The 13,639-nt window shown below is 36.1% G+C and overlaps 1 protein-coding gene across 5 annotated transcripts in view; it reads right to left on the bottom strand.

Moving 5' to 3' along the window:
* The window catches only part of COL24A1 (collagen type XXIV alpha 1 chain), a 392,145-nt gene that overhangs the window by 143,848 nt on the left and 234,658 nt on the right, over positions 1–13,639 (bottom strand). For all 5 annotated transcript variants that reach the window (XM_069596518.1, XM_069596489.1, XM_069596509.1 and 2 more), the window contains 4 exons: positions 13,051–13,104; positions 6,846–6,899; positions 5,229–5,282; positions 3,979–4,032 (listed from right to left, as the gene is read on the bottom strand). In XM_069596518.1, the coding sequence (XP_069452619.1) occupies positions 3,979–4,032; positions 5,229–5,282; positions 6,846–6,899; positions 13,051–13,104 (216 nt within the window). The remainder of the gene's footprint in view (positions 1–3,978; positions 4,033–5,228; positions 5,283–6,845; positions 6,900–13,050; positions 13,105–13,639) is intronic.

The following is a 13,639-nucleotide window of genomic DNA, read 5'->3' on the forward strand; positions in this document are numbered from 1 at the left end:
TTCTTTCCCTAGCACCTTCTATGCCCCTTTCCCTTTTTCTTCTCTTTAGGAAAACACTTTCAAAAATTTTTTGGAGTAGTAATAGAACATGGCTGAGAAAGTATGAGAAGAAATGAGTAGTTATCATTCTAAAATACCACAGGAAACAAGTATGATCTAGAAGTGTGTCCACTGGTAACCAGGCATTTAACTCTTTTGTAACATGAAATTTCTGACTTTCTTGGATATTTTGCTAATATTAGCCAGTAGAATTATGACAGCATTAATATAAAATCAAATTGGAAATGTAAGTTTGCTTGTGGCAGAAAGCGGGTAGTGGCGAGAAGATAAAAATTCTGACTCCATGTTAAGACTGGCAGAACTCTTGAAAAGTCTGGTCCTCCCGATGTTTCAGTTAAGGGTTGGTTAATTAACTAAAGCTTAGCTTTATCAACATTTATAACTTTTACTTTGATATTGGTTGCAGAAGTTATCCCTGGGTTACTGTATATGCCTTCTCTGACTCCTGAGACAACAAGCTTCAGGTCAAGTTCTAAGAAGACTAGACAAGCAGTATTATAATAGGTACCTAATTGGGTATAAAGTTATTCTTTCTAGTACTTGCCTTAAAATATCTGACTAGCTATAATATAAAGCTCTTGAAGAATGTATTCTGGCTAAGTAAAAAAAAAAATAATCTTTTTTTTTGTCCTCTTTTGGAAAAGTTAAAAACCAGCTACAGGTTTGCTGTGTTCAGTCTCTAGATTGTTTCTGGCTCTTTGCGACCTCATGGACTGCACACCAGGCTTCCCTGTCTCCCAGAGTTTGCTCCAATTCATGTCCATAGAGTCAGTGATTCCACCCAACCATCTCATCCTCTGTTGCCCCCTTCTCCTCCTGCCTTCAATCTTTCCCAGCATCAGGGTCTTTTCCAATGAGTCAGCTCTTTGAATCAGGTGGCTAAAGTATTGCAACTTCAGCATCAGTCCTTCCAATGAATATTCAGGGTCTATCTCCTTTAGAATTGACAGGTTGATCTTGCTGTCTAAAGGACTCTGAAGAGTCTTCTCCAGAATCACAATTCAAAAGCTTCAGTTCTTCGGCGCTCAGCCCTCCTTATGGTCCAACTCTTACATCTGTACGTGACTACTGGAAAAACCATAGCTTTGATTGTATAGACCTTTGTTAGCAAAGTGATGTCTCTGCTTTTTAATATGCTATCTATGTTTGTCACAGCTTTTCTTCTAAGGAGCAAGCATCTTTTAATTTCATGGTTGCACATCCACAGTGATGTCAGAGCCCAAGAAAGGAAAATAAGTCACTACAGGCTACAGGTAACTCTCCCATCTAACAATCTCAAACTACATGAACATTTTCAGTCAATCCTGTTATCTTTTTCATAAAGGGCAGGATTATACAATCTTCACAAAACAAGTTAGAAAAGTTTTCATGATACTAAGTTGTTTAGGTTGTTTCCTGAGATGGCAGGTATTGTTGCTTGCCTGAGCTTTTGCTATTCTCTGTCAATATTGTATGATACTTTAAAAGCCACTGATTTTAAGTCATTAAACCATGAAATCATGCAGCTTATATCTAAGGAATAGTTAACCTTGAATTCCCCAAGATAGTAGGACAGTTTGACAGATTGTATTAAATCAGCAAATGTTAGACAAATGAATGGCAGATGGATGGATAGCAGAGAATCAAACGGAGAAGCAGAATCCTTGGCTTGCAGCTCTACCATTCATGATGTTCACATAGTCACATATGATAAAAGCACAAATCACAGGCAGAACAGCAAGGGCGTATAAGCAGTAGTTTCATACTGAGAGTTTTTTGCATAGTCTCCATGAAAATGTGCCTAGCTTCCCCTCCAATGTACTGTGACACAGTTGTGTGTCATAAAGTGTTACAGGTGTGCTGGAAATATTGACCTCTTCAGTCTTTGGGGTAGCAAGGAAAGGCTCAGACACAGGCATCTCCATCCAAATAACTTGCATTAATCCCTGTAGGCTGGACAGAAATTCTCAAAGTTTTGTGAGTGAAAAACATTTGAAATGATATGCATTATGATCACATCTATAGTGGAGAACAGATGAGAAAATAGGTTGACGGCAGAAGAAGATACTAGGGGAGAACTAGAATGGAACTTCATAATACTATATTTTTTCCTTAACATTCTGGTCTTCAGTTCTTTTTGTATTCCCAATGTTGACTGATTACATGAAATATTCTCCTGTAAAGGGAGTACTTTTGTACTAAATAAAGCCCTTATTTCTAAACTAGAACTTTGCTTAAGAAATATTGGATGCACTTTAAATAATTATGAGGAGTCATCTGAAAATATATCAGTAAAATGTATCTGGAGGATGAGAGAGACCTCTGAGGAGGGGAGAGATGAAGACAAAGTGTCAAATCAGAAAAGAGTGATAATTTGCCCAGGGATCCCAGGAAAGTTAAAAAACTACAGATAAATAAACTTTCCATATGACATGAGATAGCACAAGTGATTCAGAAACATGTCCTGCTTAAGTATATGGCTTACGTATGCCTGGATAACCAATAATATCTCAATTATTTAGCTAACCAAATAAAGTTTTCTTTTTTTTCCATCTGTCACAAAGTTGGTTGAACTTTACCACTGTGAGTAATACAGCGCTGAATAAACACATTTGACCTGACCAAGTATTGAATGTTGGCAGGGTACAGACCACTAAAATGACAGAGTACAGATCATCTTCCATGATTTTTTATTATTCTAAATCTCATTTGGGCTAAAATTGATGTGGCCATCAGTATCATTTATAGACTGTAAATCCATAACCCAGAAAGGAAAATAGTTTTTCAGAAAAGAAGTGATGATACAGAAAAATTTGCTCTTTTTCTTTAATCCTCACCTAAAACACAGCACATGAAATTAAGGTCATTACTTCTTTGGGCTTATTTTATTTTTAGGCCACTCTGTGCAGCTTGTAGGCACTTAGCTCCCTGATCAGGGATTGAAACCAAGCCACAGCAGTGAATGTGCCGAATTCATATCATTGTATTGCCAATGAGTTCTTAAAGTTGTTATTTTAAACTAAGCACCTTTCTTGCACTTGCCAACTGGAAAATGGGAGGGTGGTTTTTTTTTGTTTTGTTTTGTTTTTTTAAGTCTTTGTTATTTGGAGGCCATTAGTTTAGCATTTTTAAATATTTTCTCCTCTAGCTGTAAAAGTCAAGGTAAAGCCAAGGAAGAAAACAGACTTCTTAGAGCCTACATATTCAAATTAATCAAGGAAAAATACTCTAATATTCAATGCAGTATTGAAAAACCATAGGCTTTGAAGTTAGACACTCTAAGGTTTGAATCCTGGTTGTGCCCTAGACCTATGCAACAGTTCATACGCTTAAACTCTTGGAGCCCCATTTTCCTCAACTATAATATCTGAGACAAATGCCTCTCCCTTTTAGAGTGGTTTTGAGTATTAGTATACGTAAAAGTGCTTGGCACATGACAGGCATGTAATAAATGGTGGTTCTTATTTCTTTAAAGAAAAAAACAGGATCTAAATGTTTAAAAGACTTGAGGAATGAAAGGTTTTTAACTTAATTTTCTTAAGCATAATTGTTAGACAATGATTATATTACCTCTTATTTACAGTGAATAAACTCTTAGTCATCCTTTGTATCCTCATTCTATTTCCTATCATTCTTTATCATGCTGTTACTATCTCTTGCTATATAAGTCTCTTTGTGAGTTCAAAAATAATTTATTTAAATATCTTCACATTCACAATTCCCCCAGTGGATGAAACTGGAAGTTGGGAATAAGAGAGAATTCTTCAGTCAGTAAAATTTCTAAAACACAAAATGGAAAGGTATGGTTTTATAAGTACAAATGATTATAAATTACACTGCAATTAATGTTTCCATCTAATATAAGCTATTTTTGCTGAACACATCACTATTTACATTTCTTTTTTTAGGTTAACGTACTTCCTTGATTTGATAACTTACTCTTCGCCCTTTAGGACCTGGAATCCCAGGTGGTCCTCTTGCCCCCACATGACCCTACATGTTGAAAATTTAAAAATCAGTTACAGAATTCACAGGAATATTACAAGAATAGTAGCTATAACCATTCTTATGACATGCAATTCTCACTGGGAATTCTTAAAAAACAAATATCATATTGGCCTTTCCCAATACTCTGCCTTTGACATATCCTACTATTTGGAGAAATTTAATTTCTAAGTGTTTATACCCTGAAAAGAATGAGAAGTACTTAATATTCACTGACTGCATGGTTTTTATGATAAACACATATGGACTGGTAGTGGAGGGAGATATGCCCTTAACCAATGTGACCAGTTTAACCTGCCTGGTCCGTCAAAGAAGCAATGGCTACTTTTCCAAGATTTCTTTCTCATTCCTCTAGATGTTTATGATAATCCCATCACATAAAAATGGATTTTTTCTGTTACCATGAAAAATGCCACAAATTTTTCCAAAGTAATATGCTACAAAAATAGTCTTCAGTGAAGATTGCACTATTATTCAGTCAATTACAATGAGCTCTTTTTATACCTAATAGTCTTCAATGAAGACTTGCTTAGAAAGCAAATTTTGTCTTTATAACGTAGGTAGATGAAAATGAAAACGGTGAACTTTCACAGGAACTAAAATCTATTTTTTATCTTACACGACTAAAAAAATTAGCAACTGTGCCCTAGATTAGTCTTCTCATTTGCAAGTCAATACATGTCTATCAGTATGCTGGAAAATTGGGCTTATCTTCAAAACAGGACCTTCACAAAACAGCATAAACCCTTTTTGATAATAGTTCTACTTAGGGGATCACAAAGGCTCATATTTTTCACATTTAAGTACACAATAACTTTTAATCTTTAATCAGCAAACTTTCTCTTTAGAGACAAGACTTCATTATTTTCCTGTAAACACAAATGGAATTTTTCAAAACTCAATTTTTGAATACTAAATTTTTCTAAGGACTTTTTCAGTTGGAGAATATTAGCAAATTTCTAAGAACAGTATGTTGGAACTTGTGCTTGTGATTTGTCCAATTGGTCTTACTTCAAAGCTTAATTATTGACTATTTTCTTATATATGGCTATTGGTTGCAGAGCTGTACTATTAGAAGTGAGCAGTAAATAACAGAACAAGTATAAGCAAGGAAGTGAAAGACACCATGTTATATTCTAGAGTGTTTTCTAGTGATTGGGAAGAGAAGTCTTTTCTGTACTTACAGGTAGTCCCAGGGCACCCGTTGGTCCCGGAACCCCAGGAGGGCCTGGATATCCCTATAATTTAAGAAAAAATATAAGAGATATGAATTCTCCATTATATCTCATTATTTTCACTGAAGACAAACCAGTAAATGATAAATAGTAATTAAAAATGATAATTTGATAAACTCTCCATCTTCTATCCAAGACATGAGGCCACAGGAAATGTTCCAGAGATAGACAACAGAAACAAAAATGTTTACAGAGAAGCTGTGTGTCCTTTTATTAGAAACTCTTTGCCCAGAATCACATATTATAACCTACTGAGAGGAGAATATTCATCTCATCTTTCTCTAGGTTATGTTATGCTGTGAATAAATGTTCATTATGTTAAATACATACAGATTGGGAAACCATATCCTTTTCAATGTCAGGGAATTCAGAAATTAAGAAATGTGATTGTGAACAAATACTCTAGCCTATCAAATTTTACAAGGACTACACCCTTAGTGGACTTCCCTGGTGGCTCAGATGGTAAAGCGTCTGTCTACAATGTGGGAGACCCGGGTTTGAGCCCTGGGTTGGGAAGATCCCTTGGAGAAGGAAATAGCAATCCACTCCAGTACTATTCTGGAGAAGGAAATGGCAACCTACTCCAGTACTCTTGCCTGGAGAATGCCATGGAGGGAGGAGCCTGGTAGGCTACAGTCCATGGGGTTGTAAAGAGTCGGACACGACTGAGTCACTTCACGTCACTCACTTCCAGTACTATTGCCTGGGAAATCCCATGGACAGAGGAGCCTGGAAGGCTACAGTCTATGGGGTCGCAAAGAGTTGGACATGACCGAGCGATTTCACTTCACTTCACACCCTTAGTGGTATTAACCATATTCAGATGCTTCAAAGAATATCTTAGGAGGCAATCATTTCTGAAATTAATTAGCCTTTAAAGGTATATTAAATTTCCTAGTTAACAGCAATTGGAGATAGGTAAAAGTAATCTTACAGTTTTACTCATAATACAGAAGTCAAAGTGAAGAAAAATTTATGTAAAAAGAATTTGCAGATAATATTAGGTACACCAGATCCATTACAATGCATTTCTGAAAGCAAGATTCTTTAGCTGAAAATAATTCTTAATTCTATTTTCTATCACATTTAGAAACTTCAATAAATGAAAAACTGCAATCTAGATATAAAATTTATCAGCTATTTCTATATGAAAGATATAAGACCATAAGACGAATTCCAGATTTTCATACATAAAAGAATTACACTGTGACCACAAACTTATGGAAAGGTGGCAATGATGATATGTGTCATATAAACTATAAGTTGTCAAATCAAAGTAGACTCCTAATTGAATTTTCTTCTTCATCCACATATGCTAATTTAGGATGGTTAATTCTTCTCTTAAAACTATAGGCTCCTTTGGCTAAGCCATCTGATTTGCATGCTTTTGAGTGCAAATCAGCATTCCAAATGGTAAACAGTTTAGAAGATAACTTCTAATGCAAACTTACTACAAAATAGCATTTTTCACTTACTTGAATTTCATTCAAAGCAATTCTATCTCTGGAATGCCGTAACTTCACTATGTTCTTTGGACACATATCTTTCAGATTACTGAGTTCTTACCATTGCACCCTTTTCCCCCTGGGGACCTACTGGACCTGGACTTCCACGCTCTCCCTTTTGAAAAAAAGAAAAAAGCATGTTGAAGCATGTTGATTAGTCGTGAAAAGGTAGAATAGACTACGTATTATTTATTGACTCATTAGTTTGGTTTACAATGTTTAAATGTTTAGGCATATGGTATGGGGGCTTCTAATTATACTCTGACCCCAGGGCCTCCATTTGTACTCTCATTCTAGATTCTACAGATGTCAAGATAGACCTGCACACACAAACCATGAGACATACACTTATCTCATTTATATAAGATGTGAATGAAATAACAAGTACATATTAGCAAGCCAAATATCAAATTAGTTATAACAATGTTCTCCGGGACACAGTAGAGAAACTTGGAAGACAAAGTGGTTTAATAGCAAACCATTAATACAATGCACTTATAATACATAGTCTATTCTACTTTTTCGAATACACTTGTACAATGACAAAACAAATAATCTATAAAACTATTTTATGTTATTAAGAGTTGGCAAAATATTTAAGAAAAAACTGAATTTAATTATTATTGCTTCTATTCTGATGATGGACTGTCCATGTTTGACCATGTAATATAGTGTATAAAAATCTCTTAAATTGCTATATATTTATCTCAAAAAATATTTTATTTCCTCATTTATTCTTTTATTTCAGCAATATTACTGATCATACTGCTATAATCAATAATATTACATAATATTTTCTCTTGGCAGTAATGAAATAAAGTATGAAACAATGAAATATCATTAATTCAAAGTTTATAAAATGTGAAATACTTACATTAAAATGTAAATGAAAAATGCAATGCACAGAAAACTAAAAACTACTTCCAAATCATTAAAAAAATTAGTCAAGAATGAGCTAAGCTTGGACCATAAACTCATTCTAATTTTCAGTAAGTTTCAAATTCACAAATTTTGCAGTTTTACCCTAAAGTTGCTAGAGTTTTACTATTATTAAAGTTCTCTTAAGATACTTTTCAAGGGATAAAATATGAAGTTTATTTAAATGAAAAAATATAAATTATGAATAAACAAGATTTAAAATTGAGCATATATCATATGCTAAAGTTTTATAAGTAGAAATTCTCATAATTATAGACATATAAAATATGAAGATAGTAAAAGTATGAAAGCAAACTGTAAAAATTAACTGATGTGTATAACCATTGAACAAAATTATCTTTCTGTAAACTTTTAACACAATTAACCAAAATTATGATAATCAAATATGCCACAATAGATTAAAGGTCTAAGCTGATTCACATTAAAATTCCAAAGATTTTCAGCATGTTAGTGTAGAAGACAACTTAACACAGAAGTAACTAAATCACAATGGAAAAGTTTATACTTTTAGACAGTTTTATAACTATCTAAATTTTTCTGAACTGAGGTCATTTTATATTTTTGTATTGTTAATAAAAATCAGTAAATATTTTGAAATCACTTTTAATATACTGAGTGTTGGGGAGATATAACAGAAATTTGACTTAGACTCTACCCTCAAGTAATTATAAACATGTCATTAAGAAAGATGAATCAATTAAATTGTGTGGTACTTATTCTACATCCAGGAAAGGAAGAAATCAAGAAGGAATAGAATAATCTGGGAAGACTTTATGGAGGAGACAGAACTTCACTGAGTACTATAGTTTGGCTTTGAATAAATACAGGGAAAGGAAGAGGATACTCTAAACCAAGAAATTAGTAAGAATAATAATAGGAACAAGCATAAAATATGATGCAGGGGAGCAAGAAAGGTTTATACTGTGAATATCAGAAAATTTGTTACATGAACTGATTAAGCCAAAATCATGTAGTATCTTGACAGCAAAGTAGAGCTATTAATAGGCTTAAGCATGATGGCTCTGACAGTAAAGAATCTGCCTTCAATATGCGGGGCCCAGGTTCAATCCCTGGGTTGGGACAATCCTGTGGAGGAGGGCATGACAACCCATTCTAGTATTCTTGCCTGAAGTGACTTAGCACAAACACATAGGGAGTTAATGAAGGTTTCTCAATATGCTTTATCCTGACCCATCAAAAAAAGTGTTCCACTAGTAATATGTAGGCTGGATTACAGGATGGAAAGCGAAAGTGAAAAGAAAGAAAGTGAAGTCACTCAGTCGTGTCCGACTCTTTGCAACCCCATGGACTGTAGCCTACCAGGCTCCTCCATCCATGAGATTTTCCAGGCAAGAGTACAGAGTCCAGGAGTGGGTTGCCATTTCCTTCTCCAGGGGATTTTCCAATCCAGTAATTGAACCCACGTCTCCAGCATTGGAGGCAGAGGCTTTACCATCTGAGCTACCAGGGAAGAGAGTAAATTTAAGAAAAACTAATAAGATTATGTCCGATGGGATAGCCTAGATTGATTATTAGAAAAGATAAACTGTTAAGAAACAACTCTAAGACCTACTAAAAAGATTCAGTTCAGTTCAGTCGCTTAGTCCTGTCCAACTTTTTGCGACCCCATGAATCGCAGCACACCAGGCCTCCCTGTCCATCACCAACTCCCGGAGTTCACTCAGACTCATGTCCATCGAGTCCGTGATGCCATCCAGCCATCTCATCCTCTGTTGTCCCCTTCTCCTCCTGTCCCCAATCCCTCCCAGCATCAGAGTCTTTTCCAATGAGTCAACTTTTCACATGAGGTGGCCAAAGTACTGCAGCTTCAGCTTTAGCATCATTCCTTCCAAAGAAATCCCAGGGTTGATCTCCTTCAGAATGGACTGGTTGGATCTCCTTGCAGTCCAAGGGACTCTCCAGAGTCTTCTCCAACACCACAGTTCAAAAGCATCAATTCTTCAGCACTCAGCCGTCTTCACAACCCAACTCTCACATCCATACATGACCACAGGAAACACCATAGCCTTGACTAGACAGACCTCTGTTGGCAAAGTAATGTCTCTGCTTTTGAATATACTATCTAGGTTGGTTATAACTTTTCTTCCAAGGAGTAAGCGTCTTTTAATTTCATGGCTGCAATCACCATCTGCAGTGATTTTGGAGCTCAAAAAAATAAAGTCTGACACTGTTTCCACTGTTTCCCCATCTATTTCCCATGGAGTGATGGGACCAGATGCCATGATCTTCGTTTTCTGAATTTTGAACTTTAGGCCAACTTTTTCACTCTCCTCTTTCACTTTCATCAAGAGGCTTTTTAGTTCCTCTTCACTTTCTGCCATAAGGATGGTGTCATCTGCATATCTGAGGTTATTGATATTTCTCCCAGCAATCTTGATTCCAGCTTGTGTTTCTTCCAGTCCAACATTTCTCATGATGTACTCTGCATAGAAGTTAAATAAGCAGGGTGACAATATACAGCCTTGACGTATTCCTTTTCCTATTTGGAACCAGTCTGTTGTTCCATGTCCAGTTCTAACTGTTGCTTCCTGACCTGCATACAGATTTCTCAAGAGGCAGGTCAGGTGGTCTGGTATTCCCATCTCTTTCAGAATCTTCCACAGTTTATTGTGATCCACACAGTCAAAGGCTTTGGCATAGTCAAGAAAGCAGAAATAGATGTTTTTCTGGAACTCTCAGGCTTTTTCCATGATCCAGCGGATGTTGGCAATTTGATCTCTGGTTCCTCTGCCTTTTCTAAAACCAGCTTGAACATCAGGAAGTTCACGGTTCACGTATTGCTGAAGCCTGGCTTGGAGAATTTTGAGCATTACTTTACTAGCCTGTGAGATGAGTGCAATTGTGTGGTAGTTTGAGCATTCTTTGGCATTGCCTTTCTTTGGAATTGGAATGAAAACTGACCTTTTCCAGTCCTGTGGCCAATGCTGAGTTTTCCAAATTTGCTGGCATATTGAGTGCGGCACTTTCACAGCATCATCTTTCAGGATTTGAAACTGGAATTCTATCACCTCCACTAGCTTTGTTCGTAGTGATGCTTTCTAAGGCCCACTTGACTTCACATTCGAAGATGTCTGGCTCTAGATGAGTGATCACACCGTCATGATTATCTGGGTCGTGAAGATCTTTTTTGTACAGTTCTTCTGTATATTCTTGCCACCTCTTCTTAATATCTTCTGGTTCTGTTAGGTCCAGACCACTTCTGTCCTTTATTGAGCCCATGTTTGCATGAAATGTTCCCTTGGTATCTCTAATTTTCTTGAACAGATCTCTAGTCTTTCCCATTCTGTTGTTTTCCTCTATTCCTTTGCATTGATCACTGAAGAAGGCTTTCTTATCTCTCCTTGCTCTTCTCTGGAACTCTGCATTCAGATGCTTATATCTTTCCTTTTCTCCTTTGCTTTTTGCCTCTCTTCTTTTCACAGCTGTTTGTAAGTCCTCTCCAGACAGCCATTTTGCTTTTTTGCATTTCTTTTCCATGGGATGGTCTTGATCCCTGTCTCCTGTACAATGTCACGAACCTCATTCCATAGTTCATCAGGCACTCTATCTCTCAGATCTAAGCCCTTAAATCTATTTCTCACTTCCACTGTATAATCATAAGGGATTTGATTTAGGACATACCTGAATGGTCTAGTGGTTTTCCCTACTTTCTTCAATTTGAGTCTGAATTTGGTAATAAGGAGTTCATGATCTGAGCCACAGTCAGCTCCTGGTCTTGTTTTTGTTGACTGTATACAGCTTCTCCATCTTTGGCTGCAAAGAATATAATCAATCTGATTTCGGTGTTAATCATCTGGTGATGTCCATGTGTAGAGTCTTCTCTTGTGTTGTTGGAAGAGGGTGTTTGCTATGACCAGTGCATTTTCTTGGCAAAACTCTATTGGTCTTTGCCCTGCTTCATTCTACATTCCAAGGCCAAATTTGCCCGTTACTCCAGGTGTTTCTTGACTTCCTACTTTTGCATTCCAGTCCCCTATAATGAAAAGGACATCTTTTTTGGGTGTTAGTTCTAAAAGGTCTTGTAGGTCTTCATAAAACCATTCAACTTCAGCTTCTTCAGCATTACTGGTTGGGGCATAGACTTGGATAACTGTGATATTGAATGGTTTGCCTTGGAGACAAAAAGATTAAGCATAGAGAATGAGATGATTAGATAAGCAAGGGACATGAATTTGATTAGATAACTCAAGGGACAATGGCAATCCACTCCAGGACTGTTGCCTGGAAAATCCCATCGACAGTGGAGCTTGGTAGTCTACCATCCAGGGGGTCACAGAGTCGGACACGACTGAGCAACTTCACTTCACTTCACAAGGAGATAGTGGAGGACAGAGGAGCCTGGCATGCTGAAGTCCATGGGGTCCCAGAGTCAGACATGATTTAGTGACTGGACAACACAATGGAAGAAAAGGGAAATGCAAAGATGGGTTCACTCTATCTGGAACACTGGGAGAACAGAGATAGGTATAACCCAGACCAATAGAAATGAGAAAATTGGGAAGAGAACACTTTGGATGTGGGTGGAGGGGGAGGATGAATTTTAAATATATTGTTTAACTTAAATCAACAATTTCAGATGGAAATAACTGAAACACTATCTAATTTACTTCTAATCCTGGCTCTACTTATTTATTCACAAAGAGTAGCCCTGCATTAGATTACCAGGCTTCCATATTACATTCAGCAAGTCAGGTTTCAGTCAAAGTCCAACATTTTCTAGTGATAATGAGTCAATTAAAAACAATTCAAGAAAATGTCTTTGTTGGTTTCAAATAAAGAAATACTTCTGATTTTTTTTCAAAAATGACTTTCTTAAACTTGAAACTAAATATGGAAAATCACTCCCAAGATAATGATTTCTAGGAAATTTTTAAGTTTTAAATTTCCATCACAATAGCCAAAAAGATCCATGAATAACTTCATACTGGAATCCAAGAGGATATAAAGAGATTGTGACTAAAACTTGGATCAGGCAAAGCGATAACTTATTCTTCACTTTCAAAACTGTTTCCTTTAGGGACTTGTTCTCATAAAGTAGATTTAAATATTTTCTAGTCATATACCTAGACCATCTATTTCATCTTTTCCCTTCCAAGCACATAATTATAACCAAAAGAGTACTCTACTCTTTAAAATTTAGAAACATGTACACTATCAGCTATATTTCAGTATATTTAAGAGATTCCGTTTAGGTAATGCATTTTAAGTTATGAGTGATTTCTAATTCATAAAATATCATATGAGTATCCCTCCTTTGAGTTTACCTTAGAATCCTCACTATTGAACAAAACAATGAAAGAAATTACCTTTTCACCAATGCTTCCAGTCACCCCAACTTCTCCAGGTAAACCAACAGGTCCCTTTTAAAAAAGAGTATAATAGAAAATACATATATATTCTATTGCCATTAGAGCATCCTGGTTTTAAATCTGTAAACGCTATGTTTCTTTTTAACTTGTTCTAAATTCTAAATTGTCTTAGAGTAATTGTTCCTAGTATAGGTGTCTTGCCTAAGATTTCACATCAGAATTAATTATTCAGTCAATCACCAAATATATATGAATGTCTAATTTGTGACAGGCCCTGTGCTGGGAGGCATGTAGCTTTAATTGTCCTTGTAGAACTAACAGGTCAGTAGATGTAATAAAAACACCTGCAATTTTTACAGATTCTTGATGTGGATACACTAGCTTAAGAAATCATTTCTGTGACTTCCTTCTTTGAAAGCTCCTCAGTATATGAGGGAATAGCATATTAATTCACTCAAAAAATATCAGGTGCCTACTTTGTGCCTTGCCCTATAGTTGCTGAGATTTCATTAGTAAGCAATGGAGACCTAGGACCTGCCCTGATGAGGCAAAAAGTCCTATAGAAATAAGAAAAACTAAATCAAAA

The sequence above is a fragment of the Ovis canadensis genome, chromosome 1 (assembly GCF_042477335.2).
Source record: "Ovis canadensis isolate MfBH-ARS-UI-01 breed Bighorn chromosome 1, ARS-UI_OviCan_v2, whole genome shotgun sequence".
Lineage (NCBI taxonomy): Eukaryota > Metazoa > Chordata > Mammalia > Artiodactyla > Bovidae > Ovis > Ovis canadensis.